General features: G+C 41.2%; 1 protein-coding gene and 1 long non-coding RNA gene across 6 annotated transcripts in view; both read left to right on the forward strand.

Moving 5' to 3' along the window:
- Positions 1-47: 47 nt before the first annotated feature.
- Positions 48-14,055, forward strand: LOC128089916 (uncharacterized). The gene is made up of 4 exons (XR_008210715.1): positions 48-5,572; positions 5,653-5,997; positions 7,549-7,631; positions 7,788-14,055. It is a non-coding gene; the product is annotated as an uncharacterized LOC128089916 (long non-coding RNA).
- A 1,620-nt stretch (positions 14,056-15,675) lies between these two features.
- Positions 15,676-25,169, forward strand: part of A2M (alpha-2-macroglobulin) — a 36,164-nt gene continuing 26,670 nt past the window's right edge. For 2 of the 5 annotated variants that reach the window (XM_052701758.1, XM_052701757.1), the window contains exons 1-11: positions 15,685-15,912; positions 16,910-17,093; positions 18,036-18,195; positions 19,084-19,136; positions 19,614-19,634; positions 19,959-20,127; positions 21,224-21,308; positions 22,089-22,212; positions 23,420-23,534; positions 23,771-23,880; positions 24,330-24,488. In XM_052701758.1, the coding sequence (XP_052557718.1) occupies positions 15,830-15,912; positions 16,910-17,093; positions 18,036-18,195; positions 19,084-19,136; positions 19,614-19,634; positions 19,959-20,127; positions 21,224-21,308; positions 22,089-22,212; positions 23,420-23,534; positions 23,771-23,880; positions 24,330-24,488 (1,263 nt within the window). In that variant the 5' untranslated portion in view covers positions 15,685-15,829. Of the gene's footprint in view, positions 15,913-16,909; positions 17,094-18,035; positions 18,196-19,083; positions 19,137-19,613; positions 19,635-19,958; positions 20,128-21,223; positions 21,309-22,088; positions 22,213-23,419; positions 23,535-23,770; positions 23,881-24,329; positions 24,489-25,169 lie in introns of all 5 variants that reach the window. The other 3 variants (XM_052701756.1, XM_052701759.1, XM_052701755.1) reach the window with 3 other exon arrangements.

Raw genomic sequence — 25,169 nt, forward strand, 5'->3', positions numbered from 1 at the left:
ACTAACGCGCCGTGCCTCGCCGCCCAAGAAAATCTCGGCCATAGGCACGCCTATAGCCTCTCTTTAGCCAATCAGAAGCGGAGACAGAAAAGGGCGGCTTTCAAACCCCGCCCCAGCCTATAAGTGGAGCTATTGCGGAGCCCGCCTTCTTTCTCCATCCAATAGGCGAGGGAGAAAGGTTCCGACGTTACTACCCCCTTCGCTTCCCTTGTCACGGACGTAGAAGGAAGGCTGCCTGGTAGTACCCTGCGGTTACCCTCTGCGGCGGAAAAGCGCGGCTGGAGGCGGGAATGGCTCGTCCGACGGTAGCGAAGCACGCATGGTGGGCCGCCACGAGGGTGTGCGTAGTGGGCCGCCTGGGTCCGGGTGGGCGGTACTCGGCGGGTTCGCCCCATAGCAGCTCTCATCCTCTGGAGCTGAACGTCTTCAGCGTTCTTCATATGGGCTGTGCTTCTGAATGAGAGCGTCTCCTACAGCCTCTGCATGTTCTGTGTCACTGTAGAGGAGTTCCAGCTGCTCACTGGTGAGGTTGGTCCTGAATGAATTAATAAAGCTTTACTTGATCTGAGACTGACCTACTTAAGTGACGTTTACCCCAACTGCGATGGTGACAGCCCAATTTCTAGTGCTCTGTGTTTTAATTTTTTAGAAGAGGTGGGATAACGGCCTTGTGTGTCTTTTAGTAAGAAGGAAATGCAGGTTCTAATGACTGTAAGCGTGCTAAAGAAGTCCCTGGTTTGGGAGGAGACTTTTGTGTGACATACTTGTTGAGCAGAGAAGAACTGGGCAGGAGCATTGCATGTGTCCTGGAAAGCTGATTGATTGAGTCTGACAGCTTGTACCATACTGCTGATTCTACCGGGAGCGTGGCACAGGCATCTGCATAAGCTGCGTGAAATTTATTTACACGCACAGTTAGCTATTAACTGTGTTGTCTGTGTATCTGTCAGTTTTCTGTGTCCAAACTAAGGACTCTACTGCTGATATTTGAGAAAAAATTAAAAAAAAAAAAAAAATCAAACAGAGCTCTTAATTGTTTCCCACCAACTTTCACTTTTCCACAGGTAACATCTTCCTTTTCCTAATTCCTTTTCAACTGTTGGTCATGGCCTTCCCTCCTTAGTCTGGGTATTTAAGCAGTATCTGAATTTTGTTGATTTCTTTCCAGCCGCACTTTATGTTCCCAACTAAGCTCTCAAAATGCAGTTTTTTCCCTTATTGAGTTTGACAACCATTCCTACACTTCTCTAAGTTCCACTGAAATTGTTCAGGAAAGACATCCCTTCTCCTGTGTTGCTCTGTTGTCTGAAAGACCGAGGTTGACTGGGACCCTTGGAGGTTACCTGATCACTCTACTGAGGCAAGGGCCACCAAGAGTGGGTACACTAGGTATCCAAGTGGCTTTTGAAGATCTCCAAAATGGAGACCCCACTGTATCTCTGCCTGTGCTCCATCACTCCCACATCTCAGAAGTGCTTTCCAGTGTTCAGAGGGAACCTCTTGTGCTCCAGTTTGTGCCAGTTCCCTCTGATCATGGCACTGGGCACCATTGAGAAGAGTCTGGCTCCATTTTCTCTGTACCTTCTTCTCAGGTGTTTATATACAGTAATGAGATCCTTCTGAGCCTTTTCTTTACTAGCCTGAACAGTCCCAGCTCTCTGACTCTCTCATCATGTGTGAGATGCTTCTTAGTCATAGTGCTCAGTGGTCCTTTGCTGGACTCTCTTCACTAGCTCAATTTCTCTCTTGTTACTGACGCTGTTGAGAAGCTGACTGTTGGGGATGTTGAGAGATGGCAGCTCTCAGTGCCTGCCTGTTTCTCAAGCATGTTTGTACTGGGTGTTGAATATAGAAAAAGATTTCTGTAAGTGTCCCAAAGCTCACAAGACTTTTTTTTTTTCAAACCTGTGCTGTACATCTATTGAAAACTGACTCTAAAAACTGAGCTAACATTGTAATAGGCATTTGAACAAGGAACTCTGGGCTAGTGGTGTGTTTAAGTATCAGAAGAATAAACAAATAGTATCCTTTAACCAGGGATGTCACAAAATCAGCAGACCATGAGAAAGATGTTAATCAGGATGGTTTGAGGATGTTGCCAACTTGGCAAGAAAACTCAAGGTCTGTGTATGCTCAGCTGAACTACCTTCATTATAATGTTAAAAGTCACACTCATAGATTGAAAAGACCCCTGCCCAGGTGCATGCATAGTAGAGGAAGTATACAGTCAACAATATTATTATTATATAAAAATTACTAACCAGTCATCACAAAGAGGATGGGCTGGAAAAATTATTAGCTTTGCGAGTTTTGTGTATAACTGTAGTGGTGGTAGTTCTGTTTGGTGTGTTTGATTTGTGGGAAACCATCCAGCATCTAGACTTGCACAAATCTGGAATAAATAAAGAATGTCTCTCCTGAATATGTGATTACTGACCTCGCACATCAGGCTGTTAATCTGTTTTTTGAACAACACCTCTACTTCCCTTTTGACAGCACTAGGGCTTCTGTCCCAGTGGTCTTTTTAGTCTTGTACTGTACCTATCCATCTGCTTCTGTCTTGAGAGGGAGCACTTCAGACCTGCACACTCTCACAATTACTGCTGCAATGCAATTAAGGCCTGTTGCATTTGCAAGCAATGAGCATGAATTTTGCTAGTAATAATCTCTTCCACTCATGCTGTTTTTAAGATAGCCCTTGTCAGCATAAGAAATGTTCTATCTCCAACACTCCCCATATTGGTATAAATTGAGTTATTTTGCACAGCTTTCCAACTTTACGTTTTTTGTCTTCTGAATGTAGCCTCAAGTTTCCTGTTTCACAGGCACTCAGCAGCCTGATTGCAACATCTTGTCATGCACTCTTTGCTTTGCTGTGTGGGAAAGCAGATTGGAGACTTCTTCAGCAGAAGCAAGTATGGAAATAATCTTTATTGTCAAATTCTCCCCTACTACTTCTCAAAAAGACAAAACTAGACAGGAAAGGAGAGGTAAGGAAGCTGGGTTTTCCTTCTAGCAAAAGTGAGATCTAATGAAAACATTAAAGCGGATGAGTCAGTGACCTGGTGAATGTTCCCCTCCCTCCCTTCCTACTTTCACTACTCCTCTCCCTTCATTCTGCACTCTGTCAAGCCCTTTTCAGTGTCTACTATTGAGCATTTAATCCCCTTTCTTCAGAAGAGGCTTGCACTTTTCAAGTTGTCAGCAGCAGTAAGAAATTGTCATCAATAACTCTTCGAATGGCAGATGAGATGTGAGTAAGTAATAAATTAGAGGCATTTACTAATTAGAAATCAGAGACAGAAGAGGTCTATGAGATCGTCTAGTCTTTCTCTGTTGTGTGTCTGTGTAATTCTTCTGATAAGCTTCTTCCTGCGTTGTCTCTCTTCTAGTTTTACATACTTCCCAATAAGCAATTTTCCAGCTTGAAACAGTCCTGTAGGATAGTTTATTATCAGGAAGATTTTGTTAGTGCTTTCCTTACATTTCTGCTCCATTCTCTCTGTTTAGGCCTAGCAAATGTCACACTGAACAATTTCTCTTAGTTGAGAAATCTCACCTTGGAAGAGTGAGATATTTTGCATTGATGGTCATTTTTTTATAAACGTTTCCTTCTCCTGAGCTGATTGCTTTTCCTGTAAATGTTTATGTGTTTAAGCAAACTACTAGCTGACCTTAGCTATTTTTTCAGAGCTGTTACAGCAAAGAGGACTCTTTGGGATAGTAGATGTCTGTGCCCTGCTCAGAATATTTGTGGTTGTAATAATATGTGGTTGGCACAGAACCCCCAGAGTTTGTATCCAACAATCTCACTCCATTGACTTGGGAGGCAATCTTGTGTTTGCAGATGCTTTCATCAGAAAACACATCTTCAAATGCATCAGAAAATGCAGGGGCATCATTTAATTCTCCACTGTTTGTGTTCATCCCAATCCTGCTATTCCCATCCCTGCTGAGATGGGAATTTCAGGATGCTGCGTTGGGATGTTTGCAGTTTTCCTTTTAATACTCCTCCTATCCAAATTGCTTAGGCATTTTTTTGTGTGTGTGTGTGTGTTAAAATCAAAAGCCTGAAAGAGCTGATATTTTAACAGAATTTCTATGCCTATTATTTATTTCTCAGCTCTCTTCTGCATGCAGGAAATCCCTAAGGAGAGCAGTTTAAGTAACTTTCTTTAGAAGACCTTTGTTTTCAAAACATGCTCCACTCCTCCATCTCCCTGCCCCTATCACTTTTGAGAGATGTGCTCTCAGGTTTTTATTTCTGTTTTCAAATGCACTAAATCATCTCTGTGACCAGTATCATAGGTGTATCACAGGTACATAGATCAGTCCTTTGGTCAACCAGCTGGTATTTTCTCACATGGGCTCTCCAAAAATGAGTAGCTATACTAGCTGTGTCCTTTCTGGCTGTTGGAAAGCCTGAAATATTCTACACTACACCAAAATACAAGTCCTGTGGTCACTTAAAACAGTGTTAGACTGTGTGACATGCTTGTAGTAACAGCGAGTTACCAGGTTTGTGCCATATGACGGGGTTCTTGTTTCTCCCATCCTCTACTCTCCCTGGTTTCACATAGATACATTGCCCCCATACTGACACAGGTACCAGCTGAGGGAATTTATCTGGGACAGTGCAATGACATTCTTAGGATGGTCCTAGAAGACTTGAATTATAAAATGCTAGCAACTTTCAGTTTTTTAACCAAATCTAAACTCCCCGACCTAAATATAGTGGGTTATAATGCTTGCAGATGAATGCTGTTATATCACAGTAATCATATCTGAGCTCTGATAGAACTAAATGGGATATATATGTATATATATATATATTTTTTTTTTGTACTAGCAAGCTATAATATTGGATATTTACATTAAATATCCACCAGGAAACCTCTCCTTATGCTTTGGGAATCTGTTCTACAGTTCCCCAAATGACAATGTGCAAATATGTCTAGGTGCTCCACTCAGATACCCTTCCTCTTTTCAAGCTCATCTCATAGGTACTTTGCTCTCAGTTTTCTACAAGGGCTTCTTCATATGGTACTCCCAACGGCTGAGAACCAAGAAGAAACTCGTGAACCTGTCTTAGGAAGAGGGAATGCAAGTAATAATAGTCTTGATTTAAGAATTTTTTTATTTCACTTCCCTGAGTTGATCATTGCAGCTCAAGCGAGGCTCAAATTAAGGTTGAACACTTCAGTATAAATTTGCCTCCTTCACTTTCTTTTTTTTCCTCCACAAAATTATTTAATGGTATAGTTTTTTTTGTTTTGTTTTAAAAACTGAAGAGAACTCTCCCACTGCTCTGGTTTGTAGAGGTGCTCTGAGATTTTTAGTGCTAATCTGCTGAATAAGTTTTTTTTCTTTTTTTCTGTAGTTGCTTTGAAACAATAGAGAGTGAACTGCTCTACTTCTTGCCAGTAGGTACCAGCTCAGATGGCATTTAAGAATTAACTGTTTTACTGACATTCCTATAGCCTTCTCCTGGGAGCAGTTTCCCCTAAAAGCAGGAGCCTGAAGAATGCAAGAGATGCCTACTTTCAGAGGCAACAGGAGAATAAAAACACAGGTGCAAATAATTTTTTCTGAGCATGTGGTCTCAGAACAATTGTGTTTCAACAGATACTTATCCTCTTGTTTATTTTTCAGTTATAAAATTGCCCAGAGAAGTTGTAAAGTTTCTCTTCTTGGAGGTCTTCAAAAGCTGCCTGGGTTTGGTCCTAGGAAAACTGCTTTGGATGTCCCTGCTTGAGCAAGGTTTGGACCAGATGGACTCACACCTTTACCTGTCTTGGATTCTGTGATCTGCAGAGAACCTCTACACCGCCTTTAAGTACAGTTGATTCTATTCACTTGAGGCTTAATTTGATTATTTGATTGATTAAAAGTATGTCACCAGAGATGCAAAGGTGACTTTACAAGAGCAAGCAGACACAGAGAACAGCTACAGAGTTCAAGTTCTTCGGTTCTCCCACTGTTCTCCCATGTGCAAAGGTGAGAGTCATTCTATATGACGTAACAGGAGATATATATGGTTTTAAAACAAATACCTTTTAATCTATGAGTGAGGCAGCTAGAAGATCCTGCAAGTCCATGTAATCAAAAATAGGATAGAATAGCTCAGTTGGAAGGGAACTTCAAAGATCACCTAGTTCAACTGTTCCAGACTGACTGGCTTCTAGAAATGCTACAGAACCTTTGCCTTAGGAAAGATCTTTCTATCAGAAAGATAGTGCTTAGAATTAAATTCCGTCACATTGTACCTTGTTTCTCTTGAAGTTTTTTAAGCCAAAACCACAGGTCTAAATGTAATGCTATAAAACAGAAACAAGTTTTAAAACAACTGACTCTGAAAACCCCTCTAAGAATAAAAATAGATTAATAGAAACAGATCACCTCAGATGGCTCTGAGTACAAAACATTGGAATGAACTGTCATGAGTGGAAACATTTCCCTGAGAATGGCCAATAGCTAACTTCCAGGGGAAGATCTTAGTAGCAGGCTAAATATGTAGCAACAGGTCCCTACAATAATCTCTTTCTCTTCCTAAAATTTCACATTTATTTGCCAGAGTTCATGATCTGGTCTATTGTCTTTATTTGAACTAAGCTTTCAATTCTCAAAGCTGGTATTCTTGTTTTTAAGTTGAGCCCCTTCCCCTTCTGTTTTAGCACTGACTTTCTTTTGTGCTTTCATAGTATTCTTGATATATCATATGTGTTTGTTTTCATCCTCTAGCAAGGGATCCTAAAATAGTCTCTCCTAATGAAGTTTTCCCTAAAGAACAAGTATTTTGTTCCTTTAGCCATGCCTTTTAATTTCTCTTTGAAAAACTTCCTCATTTGCCCGTAGCTTTCTCTTTTGAAGTTGTTACATCATCGTGCTTCCATCACCCGCCCTCCCACTCCCCCATTTCTGCTGAAACTCTGTACATTTGTGGTCAGTGTGACAGAGAAGCTGCTGGATTGAACTGTGCTAAGCCAGGGCCTGTACACAGTTCACAGCAGTCACAAGCTGATCCTATTTCCATGTGTTTCCTGACTTGCCACTCTTGTGCTGGTGTGATTGCTTATATATATATATAATAATATATATATATTATATACTTATATAATACTTGATTGCTTTCACAATCCTCATCTTACAGTCTGTAATATAATTCTGTTCCTGTGTATTTAGTAGTATTTGCCCAGTCTGTGAGGTTCCTGTTACTACTACATATTAATGCAGTTCATTTAATAACCTACCTTGATCTTAATTTTAAATGGATGGAGAATAGCCTTCTCAGTCTTCCCTATGTATTTTGTATCCCATTGTTCTGATATCCTACTCGTAGCCCATCTCCAACCAAGTCTCTGATGTGCTTGTTGTGGCAGTGTATTTGGTATTCTCCTTCCTCCATTTTATTCACTAGACTTCACTAGATCATCTTTTATAGATATATATATTTATATATATATATATATATTTTATATATATATATATTTTATATATATATATATCTTTTATAATATATTTCTTTGGGTTTTGTGACACAATCCATAGAGAAGCGCCTGAGATTTCATGAGTTCTACTGGAGACTTTGCACTTCCAAGAGGATCTGCTCCATGATCTTCCCAAGCACAGAGGTAAGGCTTGTTGGCCTGTAGTTTTCTGGGTCTTCCTTTCTTAAAAATGGGAGTACTGTTTCCCTTTTTCTAGTCACTGAGGGTTTCACCCAGCAGATATGATTTTTCAAACATGATGGAGAGCTGCTCAGCAATCACATCAGCCATCTCTTTCAGCACCCTAGGATGGATATCGTCTGCCCCCATGGACTTACAAACATTCAGTTTCATGAGGTTTTGGACGTGTTCCACTGTTACAGTGGGATGGAATCCTCTCCCCACACCTTCACCTAAAGGTTCAGGACCCTGGCAGACATGGGAAACCTGACCACCAGCGAAGACTGAGGCAAAGCAGTCATTGAGTAGCTCAGCTTTTTCTATGTCTGAGGAAGCCAGCTCTCCATTGCCTTTAATCAGAGGCGGGATTTGCTTTTAGACTGGGAAATGTTACTTCAGTGGAAGAGTGTTTTCAAGCAATAAACTACACTGCACAACAGCATAACCTCACTAACACAGACATGTATTATAATCATACAAGCAGTGCTTCCTTTAATCACATCTGCATGATTCTCCCTTGGGGATGGTTCTTTCTTTGTGGAACAGAGTAACATATTCATACTTATCTGTAAATACCACTGCTACATATCAATGAAGGGGAAGAAGCTGAATTTTTTTTTTAGATGAAGTCTGTGAAATGTAGAATGCACTGGAACAAAAAAATTGCTAAGGAAATAAAAGCACTATACTTATTATATAGGAAAGGTGTGTAGCATAACATAGAAGGGAAACATTGTAAGTAGCTCAGAGAGATAGATGATTTCGGTCCTGTAACAGAACAAACATGGAGGACGGCTCCAAGGACTGCCTTTTAAGGCAGATAGTAAGACCCAGTAATTGTGGAAGTGCCAATCATGGAAAGGATTGGCAGGAGCATATAGAGAGGATCCAGATGAGGGAGCTTAGGTAATGGTAGCTATTATTAGGATTCAGTATCCAGACTGGAATGATTTACTTTGTTGACATATCAGAAAAGAAATTTTGGCAAATGCGAAGGAAGAAGCAGAAAGAACCCCTGCTCACTGAGACAGCTGTAAACATACCACACTAAGAACCATAGCTCTTCCCTCCCATAATCATACCTAATGGTAATCATGTTGAAATGCCTTTGTGTGAGGGACTGACTGTAATGATAATGTTAACCACTTGTAGTGTGTGAAAGCAGCAGTACTTGCAACCTCACTAATAGATGTACTTGTGATGAGCACCTGTAACCACAAACAGCTCAGCACTTTGGCGTGTGTGCTTGCCAAAACCATTAATATTACTTCGCAAGCTAGTGGTTCCGTTGAGCATTGCCTGTTAGTAGCACAAGAACTTAGTTGATTAGTTTCTGCATGGAAAAGTTACCTGTGCATTTAGCAACTCAGATGACTCCTTACAAGCTGTGAAGGAGCATAAACCTTCAAATCTGAAGAACGTGGGGTTACTGGTGGATGGGGGAAGCTAAATCTAAGCCAGCAATGTGCCCCCACTTTGCCCAGGAAGCCAACAATATCCTGGGCTGCATCAAAAGAAGCGTGGCCAGTAGGTTGAGGGAGGTGATCCTCCTCCTGTATTCACCATGTGCTGGTGAGGCCTCATCTGGAGTACTGCATCCAGATGTGGAGTCCTCAGGAGAGACATAGACCCATCGGAGCATGTGCAGAGGAGCATCACCAAAATGAACCAAAGGATGGAATGCCTCTCCTACAAGGTCAGGCTGAAAGACCTGAGGCTGTCAGTGTCTAAAGGGGAGCTATAGGAAAGAAGGGGGCTGACTCTTTAGTAGGGTCTGTGGTGATAGGACAAGGGGAAATGGTTTCAAACTTAGAAGAAGAAGAAAGAAGAAGGGCAAATCCTCAGAACGTCACAGAATCCACAGTGGTGACTTACTTTTCTCTCATTTTTTCTCTCCTTTTCTTCTCTTTTTCCTTGCTTACTCATCTTTTAATAAATAAAGGTACATTTTTGATCGATCAACATCTTGACTTGATTCCGAGTCTTAATTCAGAAACTTTGGGATTAACGGAACAAACTGCAAGCCACTTCAGCTTGCAAAAGCCAGCATGAGTGCATGTGACTCATATACAGAGGTTTGGAAATTGCATGGAGTGTCAGAAGTCCTGTGTTCATGTATTTGTGTTTTTAGATGTTTATCTTGACTTGTAATTTCTTCATTCCATCTATCCAGAAGAACTGTTTTTCAGTAGGTTCTTGCTTGCAAGTGCTCTTCTGTTGATTAATAGTAGAGAAATCTGGTATTTTTACAGGTGACTTCCACCACACTGTCCTGAGCAATGAATAGTCTACAGAGGGAGCTGTTACTTCTTTTCCAAAAGGAGCAGGATTTGCATTCCAGCCAGGAATCGTGCTGAGCACAGGGAGCTCATCTCTTGTAATGGTTTTTATGTTCTTTGAGGATCTTGTGTTACCTTGCAGTTACTTGGCCTAGTGGCTGGCAACCCTGCTTATGGCAGGGGGGTTGGTACTTGATGATCTTTGAGGTTTCTTCCAGCCCTAGCTGTTCTGTGATTCTATGATTTATGACTGCAACATTGTATTGCACCTACAGTTTCCCAGTGGTCAAATGAGCAGAAGGGAGAATGCAAGTCAAAGAAATACAATTACTTGCATTATTATTATTGAGTTAGCCAAGAACGCGTTTCCCTCTACACCTTTGGAGTTTTGTACTGCAAAGAGAGGAAACAGTGGACAAATACCTGCTGCTAGGAGATTTCAGGTGAAATAGAATAGACATGGTAAGACAGGGTAGCATAGAAAAAGCAAATCACAAATTTTGGGACAACAGGCAACTGGAAAACTTTTTTTCACCCAGAGATTTTGTTCTGATAAGGAAAGAGAAATTTTACTAATTTCCAGATTATTATATTTCTCCTGACACAAGTGTACTTGTGTCAGACTCCAATATCAGTTTATCCCTTAGTCTGGGATTGCAGTTTATGTATAGTCAGAGCAGTTACTTGCAGTTGCAAGTGTGGAGGACTGGTAGAAATGAAGAGATAATAAAAGCAAAGAACCACAGCATGGTGCTTGGGAGGAAGATCTGGAGAGAAAGTAATTGACTCAAGTACTGGAGGTTTCATCTGAAAATATTAGATCAAGGGTTCAGTAGGTTGACGGCAAATAAGTTGGTAGTGATTGTTGATGGGATTGTTACTGCTGTGCCGCATGTAAATAAGCACTACAAAAAACTTTGATATACAGAAAATGGAAACAAGATCTTGCTTCCAAAAAGAAAGTTACTGTGTCCATGCAATAATTTTATTTTAAAATAATTGAAATTGTTTTTGTATCACCTGGTTGAAAGAAGCAGCTTAATGCAGTTTTAAGGAATCCAGTTGCAGTTTCAACACAGCAGGAAATCTCTGATGTCGTTTACAGAATGACTTCAATTACATATTTCTGAGTATGTGAGGCTTGACATTCATAGAGGATGATATATATGGAGAATTAAGGGCAAATTAACATGAAAATATAGACCTTGGTATACCCAGGTAAGGGGATGTCTGCCAAGACACGTATAGAGTTCACAGAGAAAAGGGAATTAAGTTGGGATTGTTCCCAACAAGAGTAGGTCTGCTTTTCAGTAAGCACACCTGTAACAGTCAGACCTAGTGAAAATGGAGGAAAACAATAGTATTTTAAGTAGTGTAGTAGAGCGTAAAAACCTGGAGTTTTCATCTTGGATTTTCCAGGTTACTTTGGGTGAGTGATTTTGTCAATACTAGAGACTGTTCAACTATCAAAAGAAGATCCTGTTAGTAGCTCAGAAAGTTGAAAAGACTTAAGAAATAATGCCAAACACTTTGCCTGCATTGTCAAAATGTTAGTAGCCTTTTCAGAAGAAAATCTAACAGTTTACCAGAGAACCCTGGTAAAGAATTAGCAGATTTTGGTATTAGAGTAGGCGAAGTTAGCATGCCTCTGAGCTTGCCTAGTTTACCATGTGAAGAATGCAAGAGCTTCGCCTTCCCTAGGATTTTGCAGTGCAGTGCATGCTAGACTGTTTTATTTACCAGCTCTTCAAACATAACCTCTCAATCTTATCCCAGATAAATGGCTAGGAAATGTAAAACAAGTAAATGCATCAGGTTGCTTCAAAAGTGGACCATTCTTCTAAAGGAAGGGATTTTCTGTTGTTCCCTTATGAGGAAGATGCTCCATTCCCTTTATCATCTTTGTGGCTCTGCACCTCTCTCAAGCAGTTCCCTGTCCTTCTTGGACTGAGGGGCCAAGAACTGGACACAATATTGCAGATGAGATCTCACCAAGGCAGGGTATAGAGGGAGGAGAACCGCTTTCAACCTACACACCCCTCCTAATACACTGGAGGATGGCATTGGCCTTCTTTGCCACAAGGGCACAGAACTGACTCACGGTCATGCCCAGGTCTCTTTCCCCTTTGCTACTCTCCAGCAGGTCAGTCCCCAACCTATACTGTAGGCTGACCTCTTCCACTTGAGTTTGCCCAGCAGTTCTCTGTTTAACCACACAGGTCTCCTGGCTCCCCTTTTTGACTTCCTACCTGTTGGGACGCTCTGATCTTGAGCATGAAAGAAGCACTCCTTGAATGCTAGCCAACTATATTGGGCCCCTTTACCTTCAAGTACCCCGTTCCATGGGATTTTCCCTAGCAATTGATTGAAAAGGCCATAGTTGGCCTACTGAAGTCCAGGGTTGTGATTCTGCTTGGTATTCTGTTCCTGCCACATGAAATCCTGAACTCCACCATCTCATGGTCACTGCAATGAAGGCTGCCCTCAACCTTCACTGCTTCAGCCAGATCCCCCTTGTTAGAGAAGTTGTCCTCGATACTGTTAATTCCAGGGTCGTGGGTTTGAGCCCTACATTGAGTGCCAAAATAGTGTTGGAGTTTGAAGAGTTAATCATGTGACACCCTTCCCTCCCCACTGAAGAGAAAGAAAGAGGGAAAATCCTGACTGAAATAGGAGAATCTAATTTTTGAGGCCTCTGTAGATCAACAAGGAACTCCTGGACTTACTTAAGCATAAAAAGAAAGTCTGGAGGGAGTTGAAAGCAGGAAGGGAATGGGTTACCTGGGAGGCAGACTTACAAAGAAGTTGTCTGAGCAACCAGGGATCAAGTTAGGAAAGCTAAAACCCAGATAAAGTTAAAGCTAGCCAGGGATGTAAAGGGCGAACAAGAAGAAACTCTACAGATATATCAGTGATAAAATGAAGGCCAGGGAAGATATTGGTCTTCTCTGTAAGGAAACTGGAGCCCTGGTCACGAGGGATATGGAGAAAGAAAGCTGAAGTGCTCCATGACTTCTTTGCCTCAGTCTTCACAAGCAAGGTCTATAGCTACATTGTCCAAGATGCAAAAAGCAAAGATAAGAACTTGGAGAAGGAAGATCTGCCTGCTCTAAATGAAGATCTGATGTTTGAGACCATCTAATGAAGGTGCACAAATCCATGGGACCAGATTCCTGTCAGCCGGAACTGGAAATCATGTGGAGGCTCCTGGGAAGTGCAGTACACCCCCATGTATCTTCCCCTTGGAAGATAAAGATCCCATTGGATCGTCAGAACTCATGTGAGTCTGCTGAACAGGAAGCACAGCTCTACAGTATGCTGTATCTCTATACCAAACAGCCTGTCACATGATGTTATGATATGGAATACTGATAAAACCAGGACAATATCTAAAATAAACGACAAAATGCAGTTGCTCACTACTCAGCAACTGATACCCAGCCAGCCCAAGCAATAGCCATCCCGCCCTGGCCAACTCCATCAGCTTTACTGTTCAACATGATGCCACACAGTACAGAATATCCCTTTGTTCAGTCCTGGTCAGCTGTCCTGGCTGTGTCACCTCCCAGCTTCTTGTCCAGCCCCAGCCTATTCACTGGCAGGGTAGCATGAGAATCTAACAAGCCCTTGACTTAGTGTAAGCATTGTTCAACAACTACTGAAATGCCGTTGTATTATCAGCATTGTTTTTTGCCTAAATCAAAAACATGGCATCATACCAGTCACTCTGAACAAAATTAACTCTATTCCAGCTGAAAACAGGACAAGGAGTTTTCATACAATCATAGAAATACTTGGGTTAGAAAGGACCTCAAAGATCATCTAGTTCCAACCCCCCTGCCACAGGCAGAATTGCCAATTGCTAGATCAGATTGCATGGCCTTGAACACCTCCACGGTGTTTCCTTGAGGACCTCAGAGATAACCTTTTAAAAGTTAGCCAAAAAACTCTAGAAAGCCTACTGATGTTCTCAGCTATACCCTCAGCAGATGGAAATAAAAAGAGATTGAGGGAAAGCTGATTGTCACTGCCTTGTCTATGCTATCATCTATAAAAAAGTGAAACACATTGGTCATGCATAAACCCTAGCAATTAGTCTGGCAGAACCAAAGATGCTATTGGGACTATTATGGAGGCCAAGCAGCTTGAGGGCAAATTTTGAAAGGTGGGTTGGTATCTGCATGTGTTCACTGGTACCTACTGGAATTTTCAAGCCTTTACAAACCTGCTCCCTTAACTGACAGTAAACACTTCTCAGATTTTGGCTACAGAGTGCTCTCAGGAACAAGGAGGATCTTTAGTCATAAAGATCATGGTTTTTGATCAGTGTGAGACTATTTTCTAAAAAGTGCAGCTTTGGCTTCTCCTGCTGTGTGCAATCCTACTCCTCTTTCCTGTAACCAGTCAGTCAGTTCAAACTAATGTAAACAAAAAGGCTTTGACCATCCCATGTACAAACCCTCTTCTATGCGAGTGAGGCAAATCTGGGTTACATTTTTTCTGGGCGGACAGAACAACATTAAGGTACCATATAGAGAAGGCAGAGCACAATCTTGGGCTGTGTTTCTTTAGTGAATTCCCCAAGGAACTCAGACATGCAAAACTATTCTCTTTTCTTTCCCATCAAGGTCACTACGGGACAGAATGAGGTCTCTAACGAAGGGTTGTTGTGTAATTGCACTTGGATTTCTTAACTCCAAACTTTCTGAGCTTAAGAAACTTACGATGGTAGTAGGAGGAGGGAAGGACAGACAGGTAATCATTTTATCCTAGGCTTTTTTAATGCCCAAATTATGTTTTACATTCTGTAACACAGATGTCTATTCTTTGGAGTTTGAGTTAGGACTATGAGAAAGACGCATACATCCAGCCACTTGCAAGGGTAATAATTACCAGAGCTATTGATCTTCCTGCTGCAGACCAAGGTAACTACAATAAAGGCAATTGTCAAAAAGAAATTTCCCTCTAGTTACATTACCCATCACACTGCTATACATGGATTTTCGAGTATTGAAACCAAGAAGGACTCCATCAAAAAGCAATAATTTGATCTATATATCCCAATAACTTGACCTGGAACAAAAACTATGACCCAGGCTGCATATGTTCTGCAGCATGTGAGCAAGTTCTGTTCCAGGGAATGGTTAATGTGTTACATGCTGTTACTTGGGTTGACCTTTTGGCAGCTTCTCCTCATGTTACTGTCCGTGTTTCTGTCAGGTGAAGGTCAGGCTATCCCAGGTTTGATTGTCCAGCTGCTCTCTGGCCCCTTTTCCTGGCATTAGCTATTGTGAGACTAGGAATGGACTGCACAAGAGAGCAGAGTGGGTAGAGGAGTAACGTTTTCACAGTTTGCATTCCCTGATTTCAGATCTGTAAGACTGACATATTTGTCCTGCTTGTAATAACTGGCAAACTCACTCTTGCTTCCCAAACACTCACTCATTCTTCTCCCAGCTGAAAGGAAATAATCTCTCCTCCAGCAGCCTCCAGGATCAGAGATGGGTGCAGCCCTACACAAGGAGTCTTGCTGTAAATTGAGGTCTTTTTACTACCCTCTGCTGTTAACCCTTCTTTGCTTTAGCTACCACTCTTGCTCCTCCATTTCTTGCTGCCCTGCCCCAAAGAGAGACAGCTCTATCCTGCAGGCATCCTCCCCTCCCTCTTTCCTTTTGCATCTGGACTTCTGCCTGGATTCAAAGAGCTCCTCCTTGCAGCCTCTCCCATTTCTGGATGGTGCCTGGACCCTAGTCCTTATCTCCTCCAGCGCTTGGACTGTTTGCAGCAGAGTATAAAGGGTTGACTCGGGGACAGAGTAGCAGTACAAGCACCACTGGACTAGGCTGGGTGGATATTTTACCCAACCACAGCCAATTCTGCACCATGGGGAAAGATGGGTCCAGCAAATTAAACATCTTCATTCTCCTCTTCTTCCTCCTTGGAGATGCTTCACTCATCACAGAACCGTAAGCTACATGGGGGAGACTTTAGGCAGGCTGGAGACCTGGGTTTATTTCTCTGTTTCTTTGTCTTTCATCTTTCAACTACCTTCTTTTACCTTGGAACAAAGACACAAGGGCTGGGTAAAATGTCTTCTGCAAACAGCAGCTCTGGTGCTTTTGAGGGACTAAGGAGAGTCTGTGCAATTGAGATATCAATAAAACTGCAGCCTAAATAAACAAATAAAACAAAAAGAAGGAGAGCAGAAAGAGCTTTTGCTTTTTCACAGAGCTGACAACATTTTAGCAAAATTTCTTGCACCAAATTGATTATTTACTTAAAAGACAACTTTTTATAACCGTTTACACACTCATTTTTTTCTTCAGAGATTGTTTTTGAAAAGACAAACATTTCTTTCATTTATTACCTTACTCCTTGGTTGAAATGCCTGGGAGATGTGAGTGGGTTTTTTGATTAATAACATGGAAAAAAAAAAAAAAAGCAAATGACAAATCTGGCATGACCATAAATGGTTTTATTTCTTAATTCATATTTTTCAGTTCAGCCAAAGGAATGAGAATTTCCTTCTCAGCCAGGGTTATATGTCACTGTAGAACTGTGGCTGTTAGATCTGTGTGGTACTAACAGACAGCTAGCAGACTGTATCTTACTGCGTTCTTTCCTTACTCTCTTTTGCCCTTTTGGTATGAAGGAGTGACAAATATTGTCTGGCAAAGGTGACAATTGACTTTTTGTTTTTTACCACACCATTCATAATCTCAGAATCGAGTGCTTCTGTTGTGCTAAAGTTTGGAAAAAATATCCCTTCCAGACATTCGCATTGAGAATTTTCTGTGGTATTTTACTTTCAACAGCAGCCTCTCTGCTTTTCCCTGCTGTTAGCAGACATGATGGAAATCCTTTTCCTGTATGGTGAAGTCAGACTGGTTTATTTGCTCTTTCTGTACAGCTCCAGCTACGTGCTCCTGCACATCTCACCTAATCTTCCCCTCCTCTTTCCAGGCAGTACATGGTGCTTCTACCGTTTCTGATACACACTGATTCCCCTGAGAAAATCTGTGTTCAGCTGACTCACCTGAATGAATCTGTGTCGCTGAATGCTGCAATTGAGTATCAAGGGGAAAACAGGAGCTTGATTGATGATGTGGTGTCGGAGAACGATTTGTTTACCTGCATTCCTTTCACTGTAAGTATCTTAATCCATGCAGGATAAACTCTAGCGGCTCTGAGTAGTAACAAACAGAGTAACTCTGAACAGGTATTCACTTTCCTCTTGGCCACAGGTATACTCATGTCTATCCTCAAAACACTGTTACTGCTGAGCTCTCCTTAGCAAAGATATCTAAATGAGAAATGCTGAATCCCGGAAAGCCTGCCGCTGTTTAGGACAGTAAGAGGAGAGGCCTGGAGAAAAGTAGATTTGGCAAATGTGTTAAAAAATATTGTTTTGTAGCTGAGAATATGCTCTACCAAGTAGTATTATTGTGCTTTATAGATCTGCTTTAGTTTCCATGGAAATAAATAGGAGGCATTATTTTTGGAGTGACTTATGTAATTGGTAGTTCCGAAGTCTAAAGCAACAGTCCTGGGCAACTGGGAATGCTGGTAACCTGGCTCACTATACAGATTATATCTTTGGCCTGAAGGCTGAAGAACTGGTTCTCAGAATACTTAACAGTTGACATCTATGTCATGCACATGTTGAAGACTGCTATTTTGTCACTTGGAGAAAGATTGAGATGTATGGAGATCTGGTATGGCTGGTTTGAAAAAGGAAATGTTATGCAAAGATTAGAGATATTACCTGAAAGAAGAGGGGGATTACTCCATTCCTCTGTGAATGTCAAGATGGAAGAGACAGATTTTCATCAATGCAGGAAGGACTTCTTAAAAATTAGTTGCAGAGTTGAATTCCTTTACTGCATAATACTTGCATGATCACTGCATAGTAATAGGAAAGTAGAGGAATATAGTACAAGAAAAGATCAGTCTCTTGTTCCTGATTCCAGTCCCTTCATCTCTGTGCCGGGTCTGTCACAATGACATTAGATCTATTATTTTAGGAAAGCCTGTTCAAGAGGCCTTTACAAGTAGTCCATAACTCAGTTGCCTTCTTACAATTCTCCAGATTCCAAAATCAAAGAGCCAGTCAACAGTCACATTTATTACTGTGACGGTGAAGGGAGAGACGCTGCAGTTCAGAAGCCGCAAGTCAGTGCTGGTCAAGAATTCTGAGAGTTTGGTCTTTGTCCAGACAGACAAACCCATCTACAAGCCTGGACAGACAGGTACGAAGAGGGGGTGGAGATTTGTACTTGAAGCAGAAATTCCTAAAACTGTTGTGCTGTTCAGGCCAGATGTTGACTGCTTTCACTGGAGATTGGAAGATCAGTCTCACATGGCTGAGGTGTATGTTTTTAAAGCTCCACATGGGAACAATTTGGAGAATTTTAAAGAATATGCATGTAACTGGGGCACCTACACACATTTCCGTTGCCGCTGGGAGTTCTGTTGTTGTGGTCTATGCAGCTTGATCCCCTTTTGTGCTGTTTTGAACTCTTTTGTTATAACCACAAAAACTAGAGCAGTGACTGGATATTTATTTTATAGAAAACAGGGTGAAAGTTCAGGCTAAGTCATGAAATAGTTTTCAAAGTGGCAGCTGATTTTGCAATGTGAAGATAGATAAAACCATATAAGCCATTTCTTCTGAGCCATTCATCTTCTAAACTTGGCCTGGGCAGGAACAAATGTCATAAAAGAGATGCTGAATTCTCTGTTTATTTAGAGCCAACACAAACTTGCAGCCAGGTGCCAAAATGATTTGCTTGCATTCATCCTTCCTGAGAAGTTAATCTGGTTAGAACAAAATTACAAGAGACATGTTAATTCCAATGTGAAAACATGATGTTGACAAAGGCAACTTAAATTTAACTTTGTCCTCAATTAAACTGATGCCCACCATCAGTAAAATGTTCACATTGCCGTGATTCTGGTCCTAGCATCCTCTGATTAATATCTCTTACATGGGTAACATAGCATGATTTAACTTTCTAGTGAATGGAATTTCTGTAGAAGAGAATTACTCTGTTCTCTCTTGCACCATCTGTGTTTGCAACTAATGTTTTCTGGTTGGTGTCTGTTCTGTGGAACCTCACTCTGCTTTTGTACATCAGTCCTTTTCAGAATTGTTTCTCTGGATGAAAACTTCCATCCCTTGAATGAGGTGGTAAGTATGACACTTCTTTTTCAATCATTGTTTGGCTTTAAGTCACCTTTGTGGGAAAAGTGAGGAAAGAGGTGTCTCTTGTGGAGATCTCTCAGTACACAGAGATAGTTGTGCAATTCCCAGGTTATTTCAGATCTTGCTAACAGGATCTGTTCTTCAGATTTCTGCATTCTTGGAATGGTTAGAGAATATAACTTTAAATGAACAATGCGGATGTAAAAACCTCAACAGTGAGAAAATCTGCCATTATCACAGTGGACATGTGCCACAGTTGGTTTTAGCTGACTTTTCTGTCCTGTGCAAATGCTTAACATCAAAGTGCTCCGCTGCTCTCTATCAGGGGCTTTCTTCCTTATCCCATTGTATTATCAGCTTTTTCTCCAAAATATGTTTGTAGTCCTAGTCATTTGACTGTATTGTTTGCACACTCTCCAAACATGGATTCTGAATATGCTGTTTAATTTCTTCCCTTTCTAGCTTCCGCTGGTCTACATTGAGGTATGTATACTCATTAAATTCATGTTCAGATCTATCACATTCCCAGTTGCCTCAAGATGATTCTTGTCTATTTTATTTATACAGCAGATTCATAATATTTATTCAAACACATAAAGTTTTAACTTGTATTATGATACCTATGGCCTAGGGCTCATTCTGTTGTCCAGCCCTGAACTCCCCAAACAATCCTGCTGTTTCTGCCCTGAGCCTCATTTGATACTGGGGTTGTGCCTACTCTTGCTATTTCCATTAGTGCTTTTTAGTTAGTTACCATTGCAGCCTCACACTGTTCTCACAATCTCCTTGTGGTCTCATTATCTGTAGGACCCAAAGAAAAACCGTCTGTACCAGTGGACGGAGGCTGAGATAAGAGAAGGGTTAATGCAGCTGTCTTTCAACCTCACTACTGAGCCCATTCAAGGGACTTACTCAGTGGTGGCACAGAAGGCTTCTGGGAAGACAATCCATCATCCCTTCTCTGTGGAGGAGTATGGTAATTGTTGCAGTGGTTTCAGGTTCCTAGCAGCTATTCCAGTAGGGACAGGAAAGAGGAATTGGACAGAGTGGTAGATATAACCAAGATGTCCAGCAGGGCTGGAAAATATCTCTCTGTTTTCTCCTTCATAAGCTTCATCTGTTCTGGCGGAATGAAGAACTTGAGCAACCTATCTCTACTCCTTCCTAAAATCCAGGCCATGCAGTGCCCATATCAACAAGGCTGCTAGCAGGAGCTAGTATGCTTGTAGCGGTCTATGTTGGTGACCATTGGCTGAGGTGATTGAAGTCACAGCCTATTCTTCAGCTGGCTACACGTGTTAAACGTCATACTCTGAACCTGGGTCTCCCTCGAGTTGCTAAGTTCTGACCTTCTGTTGTAGGCTGGGGCTGTAAATCTTTCCTGTCCTCCTGTGTCAGTCCAGTCTGCTTGGCTAGGAAATGGAATCCTAGTACAAACTTGCACATGGCTCCTACTTCCCCCTGACATCACCTCCAGTGATCAGTCCAGAACACCTCAGCAAGCCAAGTGCAGCCTGCATTACATGGTCTGCCATGATCATACAGCCCAGATGAGCCTTCTGGAAGCTCGCTGTCTTGAATTGCTCCTAGTTCACCCAAGATGGTCACTGTCCATGACCTCTCTTGCAGCAGGGTTTGGATATGAGGTCATCTTGTCGTAAGTCAGCAGAGAAGCTACTGGGTCATTCCTATTTTCCAGACTGGTAAGGTATATATGCTTTGGAAATGCAGAGATCAGGCTACAGTCCCATCTCTAAATATTTGTGAGAAACCTTTGACTTAACTCTTTATAGCATTCTGCTATGAGACTGATAATCCTTGTGTTACCTCAGGAGATGCTTTATTTTAATAGATAAGTGTCATAAACCAGTTTTCTTACCTGGCATAGAGGCTGGCTGAATGCCAGCGGTTTAGTTAGACTTCTGTGGGATGTGTAAATGACACTGGCCACAAAAATCTGACAGCTTGGATGCAAAAGGCTTTCAGGACATTTGTAGTTACGTGGCCTTCAGGTTTCATTCTTATGTTAATCCCCCCCCCAAATAAACTTTTGTCCTTTGGTTTTGCTGCAGTGCTTCCAAAATTTGAAGTAACAGTGAAAATGCCCAAGGTTATCACCATTCTTGATGAGGAGCTGAAGGTGACAGTTTGTGGTCTGTGAGTATCATTCTTCTTTCAATACTTCTTTGTTTCAGGTTTTATTTTAGCATTACTGAAGTCTAGTTGAGGGGTTTTATTACATTTCTCAATCATTCTTGAGGTCCCAGGACCAGTAAGGCTATTCAAACCATTAGCAAAAAGGCTTTACAACATTATTGCTTAGGAGTATTTGTTCTGTTTTTTTTGAGGGGAGTATTTTTACAGTCTTTTATATAAAAGTCTTAGAGGTGCAGTGCTAGAGAAGAGGTCTTCTATTTAGTTCAGCCGAGAATGGCATTTTTATCTGTGGCTTCTACATAAAAAAAACATGTCATGTTTCCCCTGGGCCACATCATTTGATTCTACATGGCGTATTCTACATGCATCTTGCAGGGAAAGACACAGAATGGGATGAAAAATGAGCTGAAAAACCTATTGCATACATAAACAGTTGCATCAGGTGGCAGGGTAGATACTTGCATCATGTTCTCTAAGTCTAGGCATACTGTCAGTGAATAAGCATTATAGTAAATGACTTTTGGAAAGTCATGTCTTATTCCCAGGAATTCAATCAGAATTACAAGATTCAGTGCTGTACTGAATCTTAGGTTCACTGCCAACTTTGATTCTAAAATGTTACCAAATTTCTTGATGCCTTTTACTTGGTACAATTAGCCTACAAATCCTGGAGGCAGTTTAGGGAAAAATTTTGGCTCCACCCGTGGTGAACTAACCATTTTCCTCCACCCTCTCTTACACTGATAATAGCTCTGTTTTTTCTGTCCTCTCTGCTTATAGATACACATTTGGCAAGCCTGTTCCTGGCCATGTGAGCTTTCGTGTCTGCAGGAAATTTGAATACCCAGCCACTGCTTGCTATGGTGAAGAGGCTAAGGCAGTATGCGATGAATTCTCTGGACAGGTGAGTCTTGAGTATTCACCAGGTGGAGTGATAGGAGAAGATGCTGTTTATTAAGCCTGCCTTGTAGGTATAAATTTGCTCTGCTACAGTGTGTAGAAACATGAGTGTGAAGAGGGGAATGATTCCACGTATTTTAAGGAAGCCTGAAGAAGGAAAGAAGATTGGATGTAAGTTGAAATGTGAAAGGTCTCTGTAGTAAGCAAGATGTACATTTAAGCGAGAAAGTGATACAGAAGGAAGAGAGTAAAGAAAAGAAAACAACTCAGTAGATTAGAGAATATAAGGGACTGAAAGATAGAAAGGATGAACAGCTAACTCATCAAAGTGTGTGGGATCAAAAGCTGTTCTTCGAGGCAAGAAAGGAACAGAAACTGGGGGAGGGGTAATGCAGTTTAAGGAAAGAGGAAAGGAACATGAATTTAGGAGCAGTGGCTAAGAAAGAGAGACACCTCACATCCCCTTGACAGTGCTCTACAGAGCAAAACTCTTTGGAGCATGGACTGCATGTGCAGCAGTGCTAACTTAATTGACAGAAACAGAGGTAATAGCAATTGTGGAAATGAACCAAGATAATAGAGCAAGCAGAAAAGAGGGTGGTCCTTACAGTATGCTATGGTATAATTCCTGCAATTGTCTCTGCTGCTGTTATCCATGCTAAACAGAAATAGGAATACTGCAGTATTCCTCTGTTCCAGGTAGCTCCTCCCTTTACTGTAGAGACCTGCCTTGGATATGAAGATGCTAATAAGAGATGGCAAGCGTTGGAGATACGTTTCTAGCTGTCTTCTTCTTTACACCCATACAATCTTTATGTATGGTTTATGTACCACTCAAACTTGTGCATTTTAAGTCAGCAGCTATATTCTAATGTGCCTGTCTTTTGGCAAACACTTGGTGTGGCATACATGTGAATAATTCCCTGTGCTTTGGTATCAAGAGAATGAAGAATTCCAAACTTCATACACACGAATAAAAATCTAGGTTGCAAGTTCTTTGCTTTGATATTCCTGTAGGTACTTCAGAATGCTCAGTGCCGAGTTATTTATGGCTGTTTTCCAGTTTCAATAAAAACAAAAAAGAGAATAACCTATGAACTTATGGGCTTCTCTCCCATTTCAAGGTAGCATACAGTGATGGGATCATTATGTTGGATAAACATTACAGTACATGTGACTGTAATATTATTATTATTTTTTTCTTCCAAAAGACAGACAACCATGGCTGCATTTTTAAACTGGTAAAAACCAAGTTATTCCAGCTCAAGAGAATTGGATATGAGAACAAGCTCCATGTGGATGCTAGGATTGAAGAGGAGGAAACAGGTATGAATGATCTAGGTCAAAGAGCCAGATAACAAGCCCAGGAGATACCAGCAGAGCAGACTGCCAAGTAAGAGGAAGGAGAAGAGTAGACTCCCAGTTCTGGAATTTTAAAACTTTCCTGCCCAGGTTCCAAGAGCGCCGAGCAAATGGTTGACCAGCAAAGGAGAGCTGGTATGGAGTAAAAGTAATTCTTGTCAGCGAGATGCAAATCAATCAATCCTTCATGCTTCTTACAGGAATTGTGTTGACTGGAACAAGCTTCTCTGAGATCACAACTACCATCAGCAAAATTACCTTTGAGAACTCGGATTCTTACTACAAACCTGGAATCCCCTTCTTTGGGCAGGTAGGAAAACTGAGAAGTGTTGTGAATTCTTAACAATCATGCTACTGAATCTCCTGGGTGGATATCTGCCTACCTCTGCAAAGATTCTGGAGCTCAGTACAGCCTGGGGGCTTCCACTACTTTGCAAGTTCTGTAACCAGAGAATAGCAGCTGAGAGCATAACTCTATATTCTTGTGTTTCAAGTTCTGCTTCTCTGGTCTCCTGCTTAATAAGAGGCCTTACTTGATGTTAATGCATGTCAGTCTGTGTCCACTCTTCTGACACAGAGGTGGAGATAAAAAAGATTCAGAAAATCTGCAGCTCCCCTTGAAACATGTAATATACATGTAAAATACAGTGGAAATGTCTCTGTCTGAAGACAGACCCAACATCCTCACCTTTGCGACATACCAATCTGTACAGATGGCAGGCATTGCTGTCCTGTATCATTCTGTTTTTACTCCTACAGGTTAAACTTGTGGATGGGTCTGGTGCTCCAATTGCCAATGAAACTGTGACGATTTCTTTACAAGGAGGCCAGGAAATGAACTACACAACGAATGAAGAAGGCAGGGCACTATTTGCCTTGAACACTTCCATGTTGCACTTCGATTCTGTTGGAATTAGAGTGAGTCCTGGGGCAGAGAAGGTGATGAAACTAACCAGCAGGGCTTGGCAGTGGAAGACTATTCCTTAAGTTTCTCCTATAAGTGCAAAAGCACTTAGCTTCTTGCTCCTGATTGGTTGTACCAGTCTTGCCATCACTGTGGTGGAAATAGCCATGCAGCAAATTAGATTTCCATGTGGCAATCATGCTTAACTTGTATTTGATTTAGGCTTGGCAATAGCACAGTAGGTTTAGAAGAAAAATCATGGGAACATATAGTTTCACCTTGGAATAGGGCAGTTTTTCTATAATTATATTATTTTAATTATTTTTATTTATTATTATTATTGTTTTAGTTATATTGTCTATAATTATATTTTCTTTTCTCCATACAATTTTCTTGCCACAGAATAAAACCATTAAAAATTATCCAGAAGTTACCACAATGTGCCTGTGGGGTAAAGAAAAACTTATTTTCTCTTTAAACAAACTGGTAATTAGAGAAGGCAAGATGTTAGGGTAAAGAAACCTTGAGGTGTTACTGATAGTAAGCAAACAACTGAGACAAACTTCGGCTTCACTGGGAGTGAATAATTCTCAATTATTTATTCAGGATACCACTGCCCTATATTATATTCTCCAGAGTCATGTGTGGTTTTTATTTTTGTTTGTTTTGTTGTTGTTTTTTGTTTTGTCTTGGGC

This window comes from Tympanuchus pallidicinctus, unplaced genomic scaffold (assembly GCF_026119805.1).
Source record: "Tympanuchus pallidicinctus isolate F22 unplaced genomic scaffold, pur_lepc_1.0 scaffold40, whole genome shotgun sequence".
Classification (NCBI taxonomy): domain Eukaryota; kingdom Metazoa; phylum Chordata; class Aves; order Galliformes; family Phasianidae; genus Tympanuchus; species Tympanuchus pallidicinctus.